Source organism: Oncorhynchus kisutch, linkage group LG18, assembly GCF_002021735.2.
Source record: "Oncorhynchus kisutch isolate 150728-3 linkage group LG18, Okis_V2, whole genome shotgun sequence".
In the NCBI taxonomy this organism is placed as follows: domain Eukaryota; kingdom Metazoa; phylum Chordata; class Actinopteri; order Salmoniformes; family Salmonidae; genus Oncorhynchus; species Oncorhynchus kisutch.
The window spans coordinates 21,626,933-21,648,892 of NC_034191.2; the positions used below are offsets into that span (position 1 = coordinate 21,626,933).

The window sequence follows — 21,960 nt, forward strand, 5'->3', positions numbered from 1 at the left end:
TTCTGTGCAACAGAATCAGGGTATATGCAGCAGTTTGGGCCGCCTGGCTCGTTGCGAACTGTGAAGACTATTTCTTCCTAACAAAGACAGCCAACTTCGCCAAACGGGAGATGATTTAACAAAAGCGCATTTGCGAAAAAAGCATAATCGTTGCACGAATGTACATAACCATAAACATCCACGCCTTTCTTAAAATCAATACACAGAAGTACATGTTTTTTAAACCTGCATATTTAGTTGAAAGAAATTCATGTTAGCAGGCAATATTAAACAGAGGAAATTGTGTCACCTCTCTTGCGTTCATTGCACGCAGAGTCAGGGTATATGCAACAGTTTGGGCTGCCTGTCTCGTTGCAAACTTATTTGCCAGAATTTTACGTAATTATGACATAACATTGAGGTTGTGCAATGTAACAGGAATATTTAGACTTATGGATGCCACCCGTTTGATAAAATATGGAACGGTTTCATATTTCACTGAAAGAATAAACATTTTACTTTAGAAATTATAGTTTCCGGAATTGACCATATTAATGACCTAAGGCTCGTATTTCTGTGATTATTATGTTATAATTAAGTCTATGATTTGATAGAGCAGTCTGACTGAGCGGTGGTAGGCAGCAACAGGCTCGTAAGCATTCATTCAAACAGCACTTTTGTGCGTTGGCCAGCAGCTCTTCGCTGTGCTTCAAGCATTGCGCTGTTTATGACTTCAAGCCTATCAACTCCCGAGATTAGGCTGGTGTAACCGTTGTGAAATGGCTAGCGGGGTGCGCGCTAATAGCATTTCAAACGTCACTCGCTCTGAGACTTGGAGTAGTCGTTCCCCTTGCTCTGCAAGGACCGCGGCTTTTGTGGAGCGATGGGTAACGCTGCTTCGAGGGTGGCTGTTATCGATGTGTTCCTGGTTCGAGCCCAGGAGGGCCCAGGAGCCCTGGTTCAGGAGCTCCTGGTTCGAGCCCAGGAGGGGGATGGAAGCTATACTGTTACACTGGCAATACTAAAGTGCCTATAAGAACATCCAATAGTCAAAGGTATATAAAATACAAATGGTATAGAGAGAAATAGTCCTATAATTCCTATAATAACTACAACCTAAAACTTCTTACCTGGGAATATTGAAGACTCATGTTAAAAGGAACCACCAGCTTTCAAATGTTCTCATGTTCTGAGCAAGGAACTTAAAACGTTAGCTTTTTTACATGGCACATATTGCAGTTGTACCTTCTTCTCCAACACTTTGTTTTTGCATTATTTAAACCAAATTGAACATGTTTCATTATTTATTTGAGGCTAAATTGATTTTATTGATGTATTATATTAAGTTAAAATAAGTGTTCATTTAGTATTGTTGTAATTGTCATTATTACAAATAAATAAATAAAACAACATTTTAAAAATAAATATTTTTTAAATTGACCGATTAATCGGTATCGGTGTTGAAAAATCATAAAATTGGTGGACCTCCACTAGTCTATTAAAAAAAATGCCACTTTATATAATGTTTACATACCCTACACTACTCATCTCATTTGTATATACTGTACTCTATACCATCTACTTCATCTTGCCTATGCCGCACTGCCATCGCTCATCCATATATTTATATGTACATATTCTTAATCATTCCTTTACACTTGTGTGTAAAGGTAGTTGTGAAATTGTTAGATTACTTGTTAATTATTCCTGCATGGTCGGAACTAGAAGCACAAGCATTTCGCTACACTCGCATTAACATCTAACCCTGTGTATGTGACCAATAAAATTTGATTTGAGAATGTTGAGGGTTCGAAACCTGCTTCCTGTTTGTTTCATTACATTTTATGCAGGTCTCAGAGCAAACAGCCTGGATTGTTACACCCATCTCGTTCCTCACCCTCTTCCACACATCATTCTCCGCCCGAGTGGCTCGCTTGTGGGCGTGCTGGCAGGATATGGCAGCACCTTCGGTTGTGCGTCAAGAATTTAGCATAGCAAGTTTGTATGAAGGTCTGGTAACTCACAGGTAAATAGTATTATGCTCTAAACCGCTCTGGTGACAAACAAACTTTGCTGCCCTGTTTTCAAATCGTCCACATGGCTGGGAGAACCTCCTCAGATTAATGCAGATGAAGGGAGTTAGATATGAATAGGAAGTGTAGTGGACAGTTTTTTTTTGTATATATGAATTACAAATCAGCCTTTACTTAAATCATGTTTCTAGTCTATTGCATAGTTACAATGTGGAGCAGGAGTGGTAAAACACTGTTGAAGGGTATAATTGTAATACATACATGCAGACACAGCATCATTCAAAGATTTGATACACCTGGTATTGGATATGACTGAAAAAAAACTTTCTAAATAGCGAATTTCGTAAATTAACTTTGACCAAAAAATATACACAATCGTTTTTTTCTACATTAACATATTCCTCTAAATTGTACATTTTTTTGCTTAACTCGTTATGATGTTATAATTACTAAGATTTGCTTCCACCGTAATGTTTTGTCAGCCATCGTTGCTGAAGGAAGTCACCAGGGACGGGTGGCTGACGTCAAATTCGTCTTTGGAACCACTCGATATGATTGGTCATATAAAAACATTGGGACCCAAATGCATAATGAGTGCTCTAACTCCCCCTTGTGGTGGTCTGGATGAATGACGCCGTGACGCTGGTTACCTCTAAGTCCCGCGGTGTAAGCACAGAATTTTTAAAAGGAGGAACCACTGTATGGATAGCGGCAATGTTAGTGGAAAGTAAGAAGGTTGTAGCAGTGTGTGTATTGGAGTGAGAGCTGTTGACTAATGCCATTACTGGCACAGTGTGGAAGAAGGAAGCCAGTGGCGATAGCACTCCACCCACCCAGAGAGCAGTGTCAGGCCAGGGGTGGAATATGAGCCTACCTGGTAGAGACAGTGACACACACTGCGTAGCTGCGGAGGGAACTCGCTGGAGGAGTTGATAATGGCCAGGAAGAACCGGTCTGTGATCTGGAGAAGGTTCCGCTGGTTCTCCTCAAGGTTCTCCGACTGTTCTAGTCTACAGACAGGGAGGGTGGAGAGGACAAAAAGAGAGGAGACGGAAGGGGGGAAAGAGAGGAAGGGGAGAATCCTACAACTGTCATTCATGAAATAAAAAGTAAAAATTGTCTTGGTAACTTCCATTTTACAAGGTTACCCCCCCCCATAATTGCTCAAATCGTTGCGCTATCCCTTACCACCACAACAGGCTACCACAGTCAAACTAACTGGTGAAATGCTTCCAGTGAAGGTTCCTACCTGGTTGTGTCCACCTCAAAGCTGATGTTGTGCCACTCTGGGGTGGTGACGACCCCTTTAAGTAGAGGCTCAAGTAGCTTCTGTAGGTACGCCGCCCCGTACACCTGAAAGGATTTCAACGTTAAAATGGATTTAAAATTTCATGTTTGGTGTGAGTGCTTCAAGTTCTACTATTTAAAATTGTCTGTATGGGAGAGAAATGTAGTTTTACCTTGAAACAGAAGGTCATGATTTTACTGGCCAGGCTGTTGCCTCTGAACAGAGTCTGCATAGAGTCAGCCAGCTCCACCTCCTTGGAGAACATGTTCCACAGCAGCTGATACAGCAGGTGGCGGGAGTCGAACAGCGTCACCAACACACGGGCCAGCTCGTCCTGAAGAAGACACGCGCAGACAAAAACTCTAATACACAAAAATGCGTAAACACCTTTCTAGAACTACTACAATTAACACACTCATACTAGCACAGGGGTGGCCAACCCTTTTCCTGGAGAGCTACAGGAGATGCAGGCTTTTACTCCAGCCTTGCACTAACATGTCTGATTCTACTAATGAATCAGCACCTTGACTAGCAGAAACAGGTGTGTTATTGTAGTGCTCTTCAGTGTGAAGGTTGGTCACCAAAAGATGAGACAAAAACGACCTAGTGCTCTTTTTCGTACATACCCACTGGGATCCTGGCACCACATTGGCTAGTGCCATGGCGATGGGCAGCTCTCCCTGGTCTCCCATCATGGTGACCAGCTCCACCAGCCTCTCAAAGCGGTCAGCTAGCACAGTCTCTGCCAGTGTGTCAAACTCTGTCCCCTGCTGGAGGATCTTAGTCAGAACCTCCATGAAGGTGGCCCGTGTCTGCAGGTCCTTATGGTAGCCCAGACCTGGAGACGGATGGATGGTGGGGGGAGGAGAGAGAGAGAGAGAGAGAGCGACAGAGAGAGATGAAGGGTGGAAGTGGATACAGGGACATTTTAACTGAGGTTTGATTGTTCATTTTGGAAGCTATGGTCCATGCTGGATGGAAGGACAAATGTTATGGTTGTCTGGCACTACAAAAATGTAGAGAATCACTACTGCTAAAGTAGATCACCGATAGAGTGCATTAGTCCACTGTCCACATTGGCGTTGAGGAGGTTGGACATGGCAAGGACAGTACAGTGTCTGAGGGAGGCCAGGCGTCGAGACATGCCCCTCTTCCTCCCAACCACCGGCTGGCCATCATCCTCCACCTCACTGCAATCATTCAGCAGGTTCATAAACAGGGTAAAGTACCTGGGTACAGGGGGTAAAGCAGGGTTCAGAACACTTAACTGTCAGTATGGATTCAAATTAAGTGCACATTTAAGTTAATGCATTCCTTTACTTCTATACAGAAAAAGAGTTTATTTTGCGTGTGGAAATGTTACAGCATGCATAGTAAACAGAAAGCTGAAGAGCAGCAACAGATAACTAAGTCGCTCTGGATTAGAGTGTCAGCTACATGACTAAAAGGTATATGAGTAAAGCATGTTGTAGTTACTTGAGGAAGAGCTGGGACTTGGCCTCCATCAGCTCCACCCCGTCTCCCTCCTCTGGTTGTAGAGGCAGGCCAGCTAACAGAGACACCACCGCCTCCATACTGGCCTGGTCCAGGTCTCTGGTGAGACACTTGATATCGTCATCAGCAGCCTGGTTGGAGGTGCCCATCACCCAGTCTGTCAGGTACTCCACCATCTTGTTCCTGGACGAGACGTGGTGAGGGGTTGAATTAACAAAAATCTTTTAAAAAAGGTTCATTATTGGTAGCCTTTAAAGGGGCAATCAGCAATTGCTACAGACATTTTTGGCCTTATAAACAAATGATGTATACCAGAGGTGTGGACTCGAGTCACATGACTTGGATTCGAGTGAGACTGGAGTCACAAATAATGACTTGCAACTCAACTTTGATTTTAACACCAATGACTCATGCCTTATGACTCAACCTGACACCCTCCCCAAGCCCAAATATTACAAATGCTATTAAAAAGTGTGCAGCGCATCAACTCTTCATTTAACGGATTACAGTCTGAATCGTACAGCAGCCAATCAAATTGTGCCAGCTGAGAAAAAGTTGCGCGTGGCAGTGCAGAGGAACGCCAATGGGTGAATTCAGATGGAGCCCTTGGAAAGATGACGCTGTACCAACAAAAAACAGAGATAAAGATGACGCTGTACCAACAAAAAACAGAGATAAAGATGACGCTGTACCAACAAAAAACAGAGATAAAGATGACGCTGTACCAACAAAAAACAGAGATAAAGATGACGCTGTACCAACAAAAAACAGAGATAAAGATGACGCTGTACCAACAAAAAACAGAGATAAAGATGACACTGTACCAACAAAAAACAGATTGCAACTTGCAAAACAGGCAGGGAGACAATTACAGACGGAGGCGCAACAATGTATAACTTTGTTCGACATTTGAAGCTGCACAAAGAACGGTAAGTTGTGGCTAATATAGCCGACAGCTAAATACACTGCTCAAAAAAATAAAGGGAACACTTAAACAACACAATGTAACTCCAAGTCAATGACACTTCTGTGAAATCAAACTGTCCACTTAGGAAGCAACACAGATTGACAATAAATTTCACATGCTGTTGTGCAAATGGAATAGACAGGTGGAAATTATAGGCATTTAGCAAGACACCCCCAATAAAGGAGTGGTTCTGCAGGTGGTGACCACAGACCACTTCTCAGTTCCTATGCTTCCTGGCTGATGTTTTGGTCACTTTTGAATACTGGCGGTGCTTTAACTCTAGTGGTAGCATGAGACGGAGTCTACAACTCACACAAGTGGCTCAGGTAGTGCAGCTCATCCAGGATGGAACATCAATGCGAGCTGTGGCAAGAAGGTTTGCTGTGTCTGTCAGCGTAGTGTCCAGAGCATGGAGGTGCTACCAGGAGACAGGCCAGTACATCAGGAGACGTGGAGGAGGCCGTAGGAGGGCAACAACCCAGCAGCAGGACCGCTACCTCCGCCTTTGTGCAAGGAGGAGCAGGAGGAGCACTGCAAAATGACCTCCAGCAGGCCACAAATGTGCATGTGTCTGCTCAAACGGTCAGAAACAGACTCCATGAGGGTGGTATGAGGGCCCGACGTCCACAGGTGGGGGTTGTGCTTACAGCCCAACACCGTGCAGGACGCTTGGCATTTGCCAGAGAACACCAAGATTGGCAAATTCGCCACTGGCGCCCTGTGCTCTTCACAGATGAAAGCAGGTTCACACTGAGCACGTGACAGACGTGACAGTCTAGAGACACCGTGGAGAACTTTCTGCTGCCTGCAACATCCTGGTGTGGGGTGGCATTTCATTGGGGGGCCGCACAGCCCTCCATGTGCTCGCCAGAGGTAGCCTGACTGCCATTAGGTACCGAGATGAGATCCTCAGACCTCGTGAGACCATATGCTGGTGCAGTTGGCCCTGGGTTCCTCCTAATGCAAGACAATGCTAGACCTCCTGTGGCTGGGGTGTGTCAGCAGTTCCTGCAAGAGGAAGGCTTTGATGCTATGGACTGGCCCGCCCGTTCCCCAGACCTGAATCCAATTGAGCACATCTGGGACATCATGTCTCGCTCCATCCACCAACGCCACGTTGCCCCACAAACTGTCCAGGAGTTGGCAGATGCTTTAGTCCAGGTCTGGGAGGAGATCCCTCAGGAGACCATCCGCCACCTCATCAGGAGCATGCCCAGGCGTTGTAGGGAGGTCATACAGGCACGTGGAGGCCACCCACACTACTGAGCCTCATTTTGACTTGTTTTAAGGACATTACATCAAAGTTGGATCAGCCTGTAGTGTGGTTTTCCACTTTAATTTTGAGTGTGACTCCAAATCCAGACCTCCATGGGTTGATAAATTTGATTTCCATTGATCATTTTTGTGTGATTTTGTTGTCAGCACATTCAACTATGTAAAGAAAAAAGTATTTAATAAGAATATTTCATTCATTCAGATCTAGGATGTGTTCCCTTTATTTTTTTGAGCAGTGTATTTTATTACTTTACTAGTATATCATGTAGGCTAGTGTAAAGTTAAATCAATGCGCCTCCACACAGTCAGTCAGTGCGGGAATGTGATCATTGCACCCAAGATTGAGCTACAACTGGCACGGCAGTTGGAAGCCTAAATCCTGCCTGATGTTACTGCTGTTCCTAAAACCATTGACATATGTTGGCCTAGTGTAACCACACACACAGTGTGCGTGTGTGTTAAGGTTGGGGGATTGTGTACAAGCCTACATAGCCCAATTGCGCACCATAGTGATCCTCGATAATCAATGATTATTTGGGGGGGGGGGGGGGGGGGGGGTCTTTCTCATGGCTACCCATGTATTTCCATTGAAATCAAGTTTATTTGGAAAGTAATAAATATATAGATATTTTTAAAGGCATTTATGATTTGCGTAAATGTAATATACTAACTATTACTCTTGTTAAAAATATGAAATCCTATTACATTTGGTGAAGAGCACATTATGACTTGAGACTTGTAAAACAATGACTTGGTCTCACCTCTGATGTATACTCATTGAGTCTTGAAGAATATAACTCATAAATGCCTCATGAGCTACGTTCAACTGTCGTACCCCATCAGGACCCAAAATATAAGCTTGTTTTACTCCAATGTTTGTAAACAAAGTAAATGTAAACAAACAATACAGCCTCAAAACATGGTTAAAACTAGAATTTTATATCAGGGATTGTCGGTCCATAGCTCTGTCTATGAATTTGAGAGTGGTTATATTTCTCCAGCCCCGTTCCCTTAGCTTTTTACCAAAACAGGGAGACACTTTTTTATTGTTTGAACTACTGACTGACACTTTTAAGTAGTGTTTAGCTAGTTTGGCTTGTTTAGGTCTGTCCAGGAAGGGGTGCTGTCTGTCTCTCACCTGAACTTCATCTCCTGGCAGAAGGACAGGTCGTCTCGTCTCTCCATCATTACCTCCACCAACTGGCACAGCTTGGTCTTCATCTGGATGGCATGCAACGTGTTGCCGAGGATACGCACGTACCTGGGGGGTGAGATAAGACTGAATAAGGTCCTGAAGATGGACAACTGATTAGGCATTTCATAAGCTGAGTTTTATTTTTTATTTCACCTTTATTTAACCAGGTAGGCTACAACTGCGACCTGGGTGAGTAAGTGAGTGTCTCTCACCTGACCAGGTTGAGCATCATGGTCTCTATGCTGGCCTGTCCCAGGTGCTCTGAGCTGCCCTCAGCATGGTTGTCCAGTAGGTTCTTCATGATGGCGATGGTCTGTTCTACAAACTGTGTGTTAGTATCATTGATGGGGACCTGCAATAGAGTGTAATAGAGACAAATCCATTAAATCAGTCTTCACTACATTCCTGCTTATGTCAACAGACCAATATTTGATAAAGAACTAATAAAATGTGATATGCTGATTGCAGCACTCTACCTGTCCTAATAAGATTTTCTATGCTAATACAATTCAAATCATTGGTTAACGTCCCCATCCTCCTCCCCAGCCCATCCACTCACCGGCCCCTGTGTGTCGAAGAAGCGTCCGATGCTGTTCCTGAGCTTGTTGAAGAGCATGTGGTACAGGACCGGGCTGAGCTCCAGCCCCAGCAACTCCTTGACATTGGTGCGGACATGCAGACCCACCCTCTCATGACCACATACCAGCAGAGCAAGCAGGCGGTCCAGGAACCTGCCCAGGGGGGTCTCAGTGGAGGAAGAGCAGGTGGCTGAGGTTCCAGCGTTGGAGACATCACAGGAGCCCACAGAGACCATGGAGTACTTACGTTCGCTCATGGGGCCCATGGGGGGGCTGTAGGCGGCGGGGCCACAGGGCTTGCTGCGCTGAGACAGACACACCCCGCCCAGAGCACACAGGAAGCCTGTCATGTTGATCCACTCCTGCAGGGGGAGACAGCGAGCAGGTATTTAGGTAGAGTTTGGAGCAGTGGTTCCCTGTGTTATTTTTATTAACTGTGAAACAAACCTAAATCCTAAAATTGAAGTGCTTTTACCTGACCATCCTCCACCTTGTTTTTGGGGAAGTTAAGAATCTGTTTGGTGTCCTGCTCCCATTTTGCAAGCGTGTCCTCCCATGCCTGGGGTGAGACATGGAAACAAGGAGGGATACGTCAAATACTAGAGGGATGTAATCAAGGATAAACTGTATTTAAATGTTTCTCTATTCTTTCACACCTCAGTGTTTCCTGTAGTGGGGTGCTCTATCCTTCTCAACAAGGCCATCACTCTCTTCTGCAGGGTGGAGCGTCCTACCAAACACATAGTGGAACACGTAGAGGGAGTCATTTTCTGAAAGCGTTGGCCTATATAGTGACTCGCAGACCACTTTAAAAGTAGTCTACAAAATACAATGTTTTTACTGACCGGTGGCCATCATGTTGCTGACGGAGGCAAACTCTGTGAAGGTGGCGTAGTTGGGCAGGATGGTCTGGACGGGCACCTCGTCAGCGGAAGAGCGGATGTCAGCCTCCTCACACAGGTGTCTGAAGCAGGACATGGCCACCAGCACGGCCTCTGTGTCAGGGCTCCACAGAAACATGTATAGACACACCTCCAGTTTGGTCTGGGCCTGTCTGCAGATGGGGATTCCACTGCCCTGCGTGGCACACTCCTGGAGGAGCAGAGAGGAGTTAGACATGTCCAACACACGCAAAACTCTCTGGACAGTACTCCAGACCTAAGCGTCGTCCTAGACTAAAAATAATATTTAATGGAGATTCTCCATTGAAAGTGCTTTTTAGCCCTCAATGGTTATTCTCATGTGAGGTTAGAGTCCTTGACCTCACCTTGTTCTTGAGGAGGAACTTGTTCCTGCAGATAAGGATCTCCCTCAACCACTTCAACACCTCTGTACTGTTCACCATCTGGTGACCAATCAGCTTCTTACATATCAGGAAGAGAACCTGGGAGCTACAATGGGATAGGCCAGTGTTAAAGCCCAATGGAATCTCAACACATGCCCCTTTAGACTGGGACTACTACTGAATCCATGACCAGTGTGTCTGTCTAGATGGAATATATCTGGACTGAAAAGCCCATAGAACTAAACCATGTCCTTGTACCTGATGTCCCAGAAGGTTTCAATGGGGGCCTCAGGGTTCCACAGCTCAATGGTCTCAGGCAGGTGCAGCACCAGCAGAGCCTGGGCAGGGAGAAACAGAGACAGAGAGAAATGTGCCTTAATTGAAGTTGAAAATTCAATGCTAGGGAATAGAGTTGAAATGGACAGAATGAGAAAGAATAAAGAAGCAGAGTGGATGGAGTGGGAGTAATAGAGGAGTATAAACTGACCTCCATGGCTTCCTGGGAGAGCTGGGCTGTGTTGGCCAAGGGCACCAGCTGCACCAGGCCTGCGATCAGCTCTGCTGTGCTGCTCTGAGTCTCCTGAGCCTGCTTCCCTGGATTCTACAACACACACACACGTTAAATGTGCATGTATGGGTGAAAGTAAGGGCAGAGAGGAAACACAAACATTCACACAAGTGGAAGGGAGGGTGTAAAACTATTCAAACAGAGCCAAGGGACATTGTCTCAGTGTGTATGTGGTGGTTGGTGTAAGACGTACGTGCAGCATGAGTTTGGGGTCGGCATGGATGAGTTTGACCAGGACGAGGAGGAGGCACTTGTAGCTGCGTGTGTCCAGATCTGTGGTTCTCTCTTTGAACTTAAGGCTGGTGGTCATCTTCTCTTTAAATGACAGACTCTGTCAGAGAGAGAAGTTGTACCTTTAGGTGTAACTAATACATAGTGGTCCTAGGTGGTTGGCTTATACAGGAAAACAAAAGGTAAGTGGGTTTCCAACAATTGGTGCGACAGTGAGTGTGAATATGAGTGTGTGTGGTCCCCTTTCTCACCGGTGTCATGCGTAGTGGGGCGTGTGTGTGAAGGCCTTGCATCACTCGGCTCAGAGTGTCTGAGAACATTAGTCGCAGCTCTCCAGAGTAGCAGTACACTGCATCAATCTTAGACCACCAGTCCAGATCAGACTAAAGGACGAAGAGGATAAAAGAGAAGATCATTAATATTGCACTCCTGTAGGAACGGCAATTGAGATCAACACCGTCCTATCAACTGTACTTAGACTGAACTTGGTAGTAAGTAGTAGTGGAGACGGTACACACTTACATTGGTGATGATTCTGTGTAGGGAGTTGACCAGAACAAAGTGAAAGGTAGAGGGGGAGGACGAGGCCAAACAGACCTGAGGAGATGAATAAAGACAATGTTTCGTCAAAATTGCCACTTTGACAGTTAGGTAAAGCATCATTCAGACATGGTCTGCACATTTCTCAACCGATGCACTGAGGTGAGCAGACTGACTGACCTTAAAGTGCTGATTGTTGTGAGGGTTGATACGGAAACAGGAGACGAAGCAGTCGATCATGAGGTCCACGTCTGCATTCTGGCTGCCTGCCCCGCGAGAGAAGGGCTTGGTGGGGCTGAAGAGCAGGGCCTGATGGAATAGATAGGAGGAGGAAGCTGCATGTCAACGTCTGCAATATCCAAATGAACCAAATTCACAATTAACCATAACACAAGGGGCTTTGTGTAGTTCTGAGATGGTCGGATGGGTATTAGAAAAATGGTCATAGCTCCATAGCGGTACCACTAGCACAACAGTTGCACTTCTAAAAGGTCTAAGGGGTAGCCGTAGGCATATCAATCAGAGTTTACCGTTCAGGACGTTGTAGATAGAAATGTCTATACAGAAAAGGACATTGTCAATTTTACTCCACAACATAAATGACGAACATAAAACCCAGACAAGCATCCACAAGCATCGCTACACTCGCAATCACATCTGCTAACCATGTGTGTTTGATTTGACACCACTGCTGTAGCATTCCCTAGCCCCCAGATGGCAACAGAGTGGTTGGTCGTTCTGACCTTGAGGTCCACCACGAAGGACTGCACCAGGAGGAAGATGCCGGAGTGGTCCTCTAAGTTGATGTAGGTGGAGGCCTTGCACAGTTTGACACAGGCGATGGCAGCACTCTCTGTTAGTTGCTTGCTGCCCCCTTGGCCTGCTAGGGCCTTCCTCAAGCTCTCCAGGAACAGCTTCTGTAGCAAGACAGAGAAAGCAACTATAAGTCACACTACCTATTTAATCTCAGTGTGTGTGTGTGTGTGTTCTCTCATCTCACCTTGTTGGCCTTGCTCTCCTCCACCACCTCTCGAGAGATGACGTGTGTGATCTCGGGACAGAGGATGAGGAGGATGATCTGTAGAGGCCACACCGCTGCCTTCCTCTTGGCACTCTCAGCAAAGCTGTCCACCAGGTCAAACAGCCTCTCCGCAGCATCTAAAGGGCGTGCACAGAGACAGGCACACACGAGTGAGATAGCCCTAAACTCACCGAACTTCTTGAGTGTCCTTAACTGTTCCCTACAGTCCATTTGAATCCGTTGAGATTTAACATGGATTTTTTTTTAAAGTGCATGTTGTGACAGTATCTGTTTCAGTCCAATACAAGACTATTGAGAATACTGACCTGCCATGTCTGTCTGTGGTCTCTGGTAGAGCGTGGTAAACTCATCAGGGTAGTTCTCCACCCAGTTCCAAAAGGCCTGCGGAGGAACAAAAACATGTAACTGTCCTCTAGAACTGACAGTAGCTAAAGTACCAGTCACAAGTTTGGGCACACCTACTCATTCAAGTATTTTTCTTCATTTCTACATTGTAGAGTAATAGTGAAGACATCAAAACTATGAGGAATGATTTTTGAAGGATTTCCCACATGGTTCAACTCATCCCAAACCATCTCAATTGGGTTGAGGTCGGAAGATCGTGGAGGCCAGGTCATCTGATGCAGCACTCCATCACTCTCCTTTGGTCAAATAGCCCTTACACAGCCTGGAGGTGTGTTTTGGGTCATTGTCCCACTAAGCGCAAGCCAGGTGGGATGGTGTATTAATGCAGAATTCTGTGGTAGCCATGCTGGTTAAGTGTGTCTTGAATTTTAAACAAAGACACGGCAGTTGGAACCAAAAATCTCAAATTTGGTCTCCTCAGACCAAAGGACCGATTCACACCGGTCTAATGTCCATTGCTCGAGTTTCTTGGCCCAAGCAAGTTTCTTCTAATTATTGGTGTCCTTTAGTAGTGGTTTCTTGGCAGCAATTAAACCATGAAGACCTGATTCACAGTCTCCTCTGAACAGTTGATGTTGAGATGTGTCTGTTACTTGAACTCTGTGAAGCATTTATTTGGGCTGCAATTTCTGAGGCTGGTAACTCTAATGAACTTATCCTCTGCAGCAAAGGTAACTCTGAGTCTTCCTTTCCTGTGGTGCTATGATGAAACTGATAACCAGTTCATCATAGCGCTTGGATGGGTTTTGCGACTGCACTTGAAGAAACATTCAGAGTTGTTGAAATGTTCTGTATTGACTGACCTTCATGTCTTAAAGTAATGATGGACTGTCGTTTCTCTTTGCTTATTGGAGCTGTTCTTGCCATAATATGGACTTGGTCTTTTAGCAAATAGGGCTATCTTCTGTATACCCCCTACCTTGTCACAATACAACTGATCGGCTCAAATGCATTAACTTCTTGGATATAGGGGGCGCTCTTTTAATTTATGGATTAAACAACGTGCCCGTTTTAAGCACAATATTTTGTCACGAAAAGATGCTCGACTATGCATATAATTGGCAGCTTTGGAAAGAAAACACTCTAAAGTTTCCAGAACTGCAAAGATATTATCTGTGGGTGCCACAGAACTCATGTTACAGGCGAAACCAAGATGATACTTTACCCAGGAAATGGGCAGAATTTTCAAAGCTCTGTTTTCTATTGTCTCCTTTTTTTTACCTTTATTTTACTAGGCAAGTAAAGAACAAATTCTTATTTTCAATGACGGCCTAGGAACAGTGGGTTAACTGCCTGTTCAAGGGCAGAACGACAGATTTTGTACCTTGTCAGCTCAGGGATTTGAACTTGCAACCTTTCGGTTACTAGTCCAATGCTCTAACCACTAGGCTACACTGTGAATGTGCCGGGAATGAGCCTGCCCTTCCTATCGTTTCTCCAAGGTGTCTGCAGCATTGTGACATATTTGTAGGCATATCATTGGAAGATTGGCCATAAGAGACTACATTTACCACGGGTCCGCCCAGTGTCCTTTGTGTAAATTCGTGCGTAATCTACAAGCTGCACGCAGTCATCCAGTGATTGAGAGGAGACTTTCAACGAACGATATATCATGAAGAGATATGTGAAAAACAACTTGAGGATTGGTCCTAAACAACGTTTGCCATGTTTCAGTCGATATTATGGAGTTAATTTGGGAAAAAGTTTGACATTTTGAAGACTGAATTTTCATTTTTTTTGGGTAGCTAAACGTGACGCACCAAACGGAGCGATTTCTCCTAAACAAATCATCTTTCAGGAAAAACTGAGCATTTGCTATCTAACTGAGAGTCTCCTCATTGAAAACACCTGAAGTTCTTCAAAGGTAATGATTTTATTTGAATGATTTTCTGGTTTTTGTAAAAATGTTGCCTGCTAATGCTAACGCTAAATGCTACGCTAAAAGCGCTAGCTGTTATGCTTATTTTGCTATGTTTGAGAAGCATATTTTTAAAATCTGAGATGACAGCGTTGTTAACAAAAGGCTAAGCTTGAGAGCTAGCATATTAATTTCATTTCATTTGCGATTTTCATGAATAGTTAACGTTGCGTTATGGTAATGAGCTTGAGGCTGTATTCACGATCCCGGATCCGGGATGGCTCGACGCAACAGGTTTTAAGGAAAGAAATTCCACAAATTAACAAGGCACACCTGTTAATTGAAATGCATTCCAGGTGACTACCTCATGAAGCTGAGATAGTGTCCTGCAAAGATATTATTTTGAAGTTAAACAAATATATATTTAGCAATTAACTGTGTTGTGGAGTTTTATAGTTGTGTCTGGCATCACATGCCCCGCCCCGCGTACCTTTTAAATTGTTAGTCAATCATTTATTTTAAATACATTGTTTTCATCATCTTTTGCCAAATAAACCTGGGTCAATGGAAACCTGCATAGTGATGTCCTCAAAGTGGAACATTTTATTTTAAACATTTCACCAGCAGCCAAGAGGTGGCAGTAGTGAAAATCACAAATAATATAATACACCAACTTCATAAACACAAAACAGCAGCACTGAATACAGATATACTGGCACACAAACCTTTTCCAAACTGTTAATGACAGCAAGTTGGGCAGGTTTCTTCAGGGCTTTGAATTTGAACACCGTTTCTGAGAGGATGCAGTGAAAAGTAAGAGTATTAGCAAAAATCATCAAAATACACAGAATCCAGGAGTTAACAAAATACATGAAGTATGACATACAGGGAATTGAGTGAGTAGCTACCTTGGAGCAGTCTTTTAAGTTTGAAGCAGTCCACATTGATGTACTGCATGAGCTCTATATCATGGACATCCACAGTGTCTTCTGAACAGACTGTCAGCTCCTGCAACCTGGGGGAGAACACAATGGATAAGGAATTTTAAACACTGCCAGGGAACAAGTTTGTCCTGTCAAACATGATATCCTGAGATTTTATTCTACCACAGCTTCTCATTAGAAAGGAGGGAAAGAAGAAGGCGTGGACAATAGGGAAAAGAGGACAGCCTTGTAGAGCCTGGCTTTTTGACATCCCATCTTCCTTCAAGACAGAACACTGACATGTGGATCAATGATGTGAAACGTTCAGAACGTTGCAGATAGAAACGTTGCCCCTGACGAATGATGTGGCGGTCTTTGTCTCAATTCTTCCAACTTACAGTGCATTTGGAAAGTATTCAGACCCCTTAAAGTTTTCTACAGCCTTATTCTGAAATGGATTCAATATACACACTATGCCGCACAATGGCAAAGCAAAAACTGTTTTTTTAGAAATGTCTCACATTTACATAAGTATTCAGACCCTTTACTCAGTACTTTGTTGAAGCACCTTTGGCTGTGATTACAGCCTTGAGTCTTATTGGGTATGACACTACAAGCTTGGCACACTTGTATTTGGGGAGTTTCTCCCATTCTTCCCTGCAGATCCTCTCAAACTGTCAGGTTGGATGGGGAGCGTCGCTGCACAGCTGTTTTCAGGTCTCTCTGGAGATGTTCGATCGGGTTCAAGTCCGTGCTTTGGCTGGGCCCCTCAAGGACATTCAGAGACTTGTATTGAAGCCACTCTTGCGCTGTCTTGACTGTGTGCTAATGGTCGTTGTCCTGTTGGAAGGTGAACCATCGCCCAAGTCTGAGGTCCTGATCAGATTTTCATCAAGGACCTCTGTACTTTGCTCCGTTCATCTTTCCCTCGATCCTGACTAGTCTCCCAGTCCCTGCCACTGAAAAACATCCCCACAGAATGATGCTGCCTCCACTCTTCACCGTAGGGATGGTGCCAGGTTTCCTCCAGATATGACGATTGGCGTTCAGGCCAAATAGGTCAATCATGGTTTCATCAGACCAGAGAATCTTGTTTCTCATGATCAGAGTCCTTTAGGTGCCTTTTGGCAAACTCCAAGCAGGCTGTCATGTGCCTTCTCCACATATGAACTCCAGAGCTCTGTCCGAGTGAACATTGGGTTCTTGGTCACCTCCCTGACCAAGGCCCTACTCCCCTGATTGCTCAGTTTGGCCAGGATGCCAGATATAGGAAGAGTCTTAGTGGTTCCAAACTTCTTCCATTTAAGAATGATGGAGGCCACTGTGTTCTTGGGGACATTCAATGCTGCAGACATTTGTTGGTACCCTTTGCCAGATCTGTTTCTCGAAACAATCCTGTCTCAGAACTCTACCGACAACTCCTTCGACCTCACAGCTTGGTTTTTGTTCTGACATGCACAGTCAACTGTGGGACCTTATATAGACAGGTGTGTGCCTTTCCAAATCATGTCCAATCAATTGAATTTACACAGCAGAACTCCAATCAAGTTGTAGAAACATCTCAAGGATGATTAATGGAAACAGGATGCACTGGAGCTCAATTTCAATTCTCATAGTAATGGGGCTGAATACTTCTGTAAATAAGGCATTTGGTTTTTTTTGCAAAACATTTTAAAAACCTGCTTTCGCTTTGTCATTATGGGCTTTTGTGTGTAGATTGATGAGAATAAGGCTGTAAATTAACAATGTGGAAAAGTCAAGGGGTCTGAATACTTAGCAAATACACTGTATGTTGTGTGGAAAGACATTTCATTTGTAAGTACTGAAATTATAAGTTGTCATGGTAAACTTGTTGCTCATGAGAGGCTGCAAATATTAACCACATTTCATGACAATAACTCAAAAGTGATAGGAAATATGCTTGCTCAAAGTTTGGAATTTCAGTTGATTACTATAGCACCCCACTTGGGCCAATCACTATAATTTTATAAATGTCAGATCTCTATAGCTGATGTATCATTCATCGTAGTGACGAACGTACGGAGACAGATCCACAGTGCCCTCCCCAATTTCATCATGAGGGAAAATGTACGTAATAGAACAATAAAACAGGGAATCCTGATCGCGCTCTTTACTTTCTATAACGTTGCACCATCCTGAACATCCTGGGTGGGGAGGGAGGGATTTCATTCATGACTGGGCTAACAGTTCAGTCACGGTGACCTTGGCCATGACTGGCTGCTAAACGGAATTGCTTAGGTACACAAACAAGTTAACTTCTCATATGACATGAGCAGGAATGGGGGCACAAACAGTCTCTTCATCATGACTTCTGAGGGCTCAAAATAAGTTGTAATACTACACTTCTGGGAAAATCATGTCTAGTGGAACTTTTTAAAAGACACAAATGCATTTTTTGACAAAAGACAATAACGTAGATCAATTGCCATGGACCTTGGAAGAACAACAGGGTGGGCAGGCTATTGTTCCAGCCCTGTACTAACACACCTGATCAACTGCTCATCAACAGTGACATTGACACAGAATTAGCCAACACACTCTGTAGCTCCTCAGGATCAGGGTTAGCATTACCTGGTGGAGATGCGGCTGAAGACGGCGTTGAAGTTGTTGCAGCTGAGGGAGAAGAGGACCCCTGAGGCAGAGGCACGGAGTTCTGCAGCGTGCTGGTGGCCCTCGCGGTACGTGTGGATGAAGTGACAGATCTCAGGCAGCAGCTGCTTCACCAGCATGGTCTCATCCAGACGTAGGCAGTCCTTGGATTGCTGGGGGGACAGTGGGAAGAGGAAGACATAGAAAAAGAGAAGGAAAACCATGAGAGGAAAGTATGTGTGCGAGCTGGATTCTTTAGGTTATCTGAGAAAACAAGGAGTGCTTCAGGTTATCAGTGGCAACTTCTCACATAGTCGTGGCCAAATGTTTTGAGAATGACAGAAATAATCATTTCCACAGGTGTTACTATGGAATACTGAAGTATAATTACAAGCATTTCATAAGTGTCAAAGGATTTTATTGACAATTACATGAAGTTGATGCATAGAGTCAAAATTTGCAGTGTTGACCCTTCTTTTTCAAGACCTCTGCAATCCACCCTTGCATGCTGTCAATTAACTTCTGGGCCACATCCTGACTGATGGCAGCCCATTCTTGCATAATCAATGCTTGGAGTTTGTCAGAATTTGTGGGGTTTCGTTTGTCCACCCACCTCTTCAGGATTGACCACAAGTTCTCAATGGGATTAAGGTCTGGGGAGTTTCCTGGCCATGGACCCAAAATATCGATGTTTTGTTCCCCGAGCCACTCAGTTATCACTTTTGCCTTACGGCAAGGTGCTCCATCATGCTGGAAAAGGCATTGCTCGTCACCAAACTGTTCCTGGATGGTTGGGAGAAGTTGCTCTCGGAGGATGTGTTGGTACCATTCTTTATTCATGGCTGTGTTCTTAGGCAGAATTGTGAGTGAGCCCACTCCATTGGCTGAGAAGCAACCCCACACATGAATGGGCTCAGGATGCTTTACTGTTGGCATGACACAGGACCGATGGTAGCGCTCACCTTGTCTTCTCCGGACAATCTTTTTTCCAGATGCCCCCAAAAAATCGGAAAGGGGATTCATCAGAGAAAATGACTTTACCCCAGTCCTCAGCAGTCCAATCCCTGTACCCTTTGCAGAATATCAGTCTGTCCCTGATATTTGTCCTGGAGAGAAGTGGCTTCTTTGCTGCCCTTCTTGACACCAGGCCATTCTCCAAAACTCTTCGCCTCACTGCACTCACACCTGCCTGCTGCCATTCCTGAGCAAGCTCTGTATTGGTGGTGCCCCGATCCCGCAGCTGAATCAACATTAGGAGACGGTCCTGGCGCTTGCTGGACTTTCTTGGGCGACCTGAAGCCTTCTTCACAACAATTGATATGCTCTCCTTGAAGTTCCTGATGATCCGATAAAGGGTTTATTTAGGTGCAATCTTACTGGCAACAATATCCTTGCCTGTGAAGCCCTTTTTATGCAAAGCAATGATGACGGCACGTGTTTGCTTGCAGGTAACCATGGTTGACAGAGGAAGAACAATGATTCCAAGCACCACCCTCCTGTTGAAGCTTCCAGTCTGTTATTCGAACTCAATCAGCACGACAGAGTGATCTCCAGCCTTGTCCTCGTCAACACTCACACCTGTGTTAACAAGAGAATCGCTGACATGATTATGGCAGGGCTGAAATGAAGTGGAAACGTTGTTTGGGGATTTAGTTCATTTGCATGGCAACGGGGGACTTTGCAATCAATTGCAATTCATCTGATCACTCTTCATAACATTATGGAGTATATGCAAATTGCCATCATACAAACTGAGGCAGCAGACTTTGTAAAAATGTATGTGTGTGTCATTCTCAAAACTCTTGGCCACGACTGTACTTTGGATTTATCCAGCTGGATATGCAATACATGTATGTGGGTTAAGTGCCTCTCTTTGGGGCAAAAGCACAGCATGGCCCACCTGGGATTCACCAGCGCTCCCATTGGCTCATTTCCAAAACTCGTTGGGTCAAATTGTCAGCCTCATACCAGGACAGATTGCATACAACTGCATTCAAAACCTGTTGCTCACCCTTATGTAGGAAATAGTCGAACACAAAACAACACAACTACTATACTTACATTTTAAAACGTAAGATGTCAAATTCAAAACGAGAGTTCCATAGCATCCATGAGGGGAGCAGCTGGCTTCTATCTGACAACATGCACTAATGAAAAACCTATACAGGAAACTTCCGGGAATCCCATTGGAGGCAGTGAAAGCACTAACAAAAGTCAAGGAAACACCTGCAAATTTAATCTTCTGCTGCACAGTTGCAGAACAGATCAGAGCAGAGGCACCTATTTCAGAGGTGAGGAGAAAGCACGACTGAAGGAAGGGGTTTAAGTGTATTAACAGAGGTCTGTCTGGAAAAAACAGAGATCCAGCCAACCAATGTAATGCTGACGTTGTGTTGGAAGACCCATAGCGTTTTAGAATATTGGTGCAATAAGAGCCAATATATTGAGGCCAGTGCTCTTAACTGATAATATTCAATAACAGAAAACTGAGTTGGGAGGACTAAAAACTAAAATGGAGAACGGTTTATACATATCCCACTACAGTTGTTTGTGTGTGCTTAAGTTAGCAGACCAACTAAAGGTAATGTAAGGTGGGATACAGTGGATGCAGACTGTATGGGGGTTTCCTCACCGATGCGAGGCACTTCTCCAGTGTGTCCAGGATAATTAGCTGGGAGAGGTAGAGGTTCTTCTCAGCAGCTTCCCCAAATATACGCTGGAGAGGAGAGGTTACAGACACAGATGACACAGTGATTCAGCAAACAACACGTGCATCCTACACTTGAGTTGAATTGGAGTTTTCACACAATACACATGCCTACTAGAAGGTAGGGTTTAGAGGTCGACCGATTATGATTTTATTTTTATTTATTTTTTTATTTTTTAATCGGTCAATTCATATATATATATATAAAAGAATTGACATAAAACTTGACCAATTTTTTTTTTTACAGGTTTTTAAAAATCTTATACAGTGGGGAGAACAAGTATATTATACACTGCCGATTTTGCAGGTTTTCCTACTTACAAACCATGTAGAGGTCTGTAATTGTTTATCATAGGTACACATCAACTGTGAGAAACGGAATCTAAAACCAAAATCCAGAAAATCACATTGTATGATTTTTAAGTAATTAATTTGCATTTTATTGCATGACATAAGTATTTGATACATCAGAAAAGCAGAACTTAATATTTGGTACAGAAACCTTTTTTTGCAATTACAGAGATCATACGTTTCCTGTAGTTCTTGACCAGGTTTGCACACACTGCAGCAGGGATTTTGGCCCACTCCTCCATACAGACCTTCTCCAGACCCTTCAGGTTTCGGGGCTGTCGCTGGGCAATACGGACTTTCAGCTCCCTCCAAAGATTTTCTATTGGGTTCAGGTCTGGAGACTGGCTAGGCCACTCCAGGACCTTGAGATGCTTCTTACGGAGCCACTCCTTAGTTGCCCTGGCTGTGTGTTTTTGGTCGTTGTCATGCTGGAAGACCCAGCCACGACCCATCTTCAATGCTCTTACTGAGGGAAGGAGGTTGTTGGCCAAGATCTCGCGATACATGGCCCCATCCATCCTCCCCTCAATACGGTGCAGTCCTGTCCCCTTTGCAGAAAAGCATACCCAAAGAATGATGTTTCCACCTCCATGCTTCACAGTTGGGATGGTGTTCTTGGGGTTGTACTCAT

General features: G+C 44.4%; 1 protein-coding gene across 5 annotated transcripts in view; it reads right to left on the minus strand.

Annotated features, from left to right (window-relative positions):
- The window catches only part of LOC109909468 (neurofibromin), a 115,402-nt gene that overhangs the window by 79,660 nt on the left and 13,782 nt on the right, over positions 1-21,960 (minus strand). For all 5 annotated transcript variants that reach the window (XM_031795529.1, XM_031795533.1, XM_031795530.1 and 2 more), the window contains exons 3-28: positions 20,904-20,987; positions 18,254-18,444; positions 15,647-15,753; positions 15,464-15,531; positions 12,781-12,856; positions 12,434-12,591; positions 12,177-12,350; positions 11,614-11,742; positions 11,416-11,490; positions 11,145-11,276; positions 10,856-10,993; positions 10,582-10,695; positions 10,353-10,432; positions 10,077-10,200; positions 9,655-9,901; positions 9,466-9,539; positions 9,285-9,368; positions 8,791-9,171; positions 8,444-8,583; positions 8,175-8,297; positions 4,777-4,977; positions 4,348-4,529; positions 3,927-4,138; positions 3,473-3,634; positions 3,262-3,365; positions 2,887-3,022 (exon numbers count right to left, since the gene is read on the minus strand). In XM_031795529.1, the coding sequence (XP_031651389.1) occupies positions 2,887-3,022; positions 3,262-3,365; positions 3,473-3,634; positions 3,927-4,138; positions 4,348-4,529; positions 4,777-4,977; positions 8,175-8,297; positions 8,444-8,583; positions 8,791-9,171; positions 9,285-9,368; positions 9,466-9,539; positions 9,655-9,901; positions 10,077-10,200; positions 10,353-10,432; positions 10,582-10,695; positions 10,856-10,993; positions 11,145-11,276; positions 11,416-11,490; positions 11,614-11,742; positions 12,177-12,350; positions 12,434-12,591; positions 12,781-12,856; positions 15,464-15,531; positions 15,647-15,753; positions 18,254-18,444; positions 20,904-20,987 (3,696 nt within the window). The remainder of the gene's footprint in view (positions 1-2,886; positions 3,023-3,261; positions 3,366-3,472; positions 3,635-3,926; positions 4,139-4,347; positions 4,530-4,776; positions 4,978-8,174; positions 8,298-8,443; positions 8,584-8,790; positions 9,172-9,284; positions 9,369-9,465; positions 9,540-9,654; positions 9,902-10,076; positions 10,201-10,352; positions 10,433-10,581; positions 10,696-10,855; positions 10,994-11,144; positions 11,277-11,415; positions 11,491-11,613; positions 11,743-12,176; positions 12,351-12,433; positions 12,592-12,780; positions 12,857-15,463; positions 15,532-15,646; positions 15,754-18,253; positions 18,445-20,903; positions 20,988-21,960) is intronic.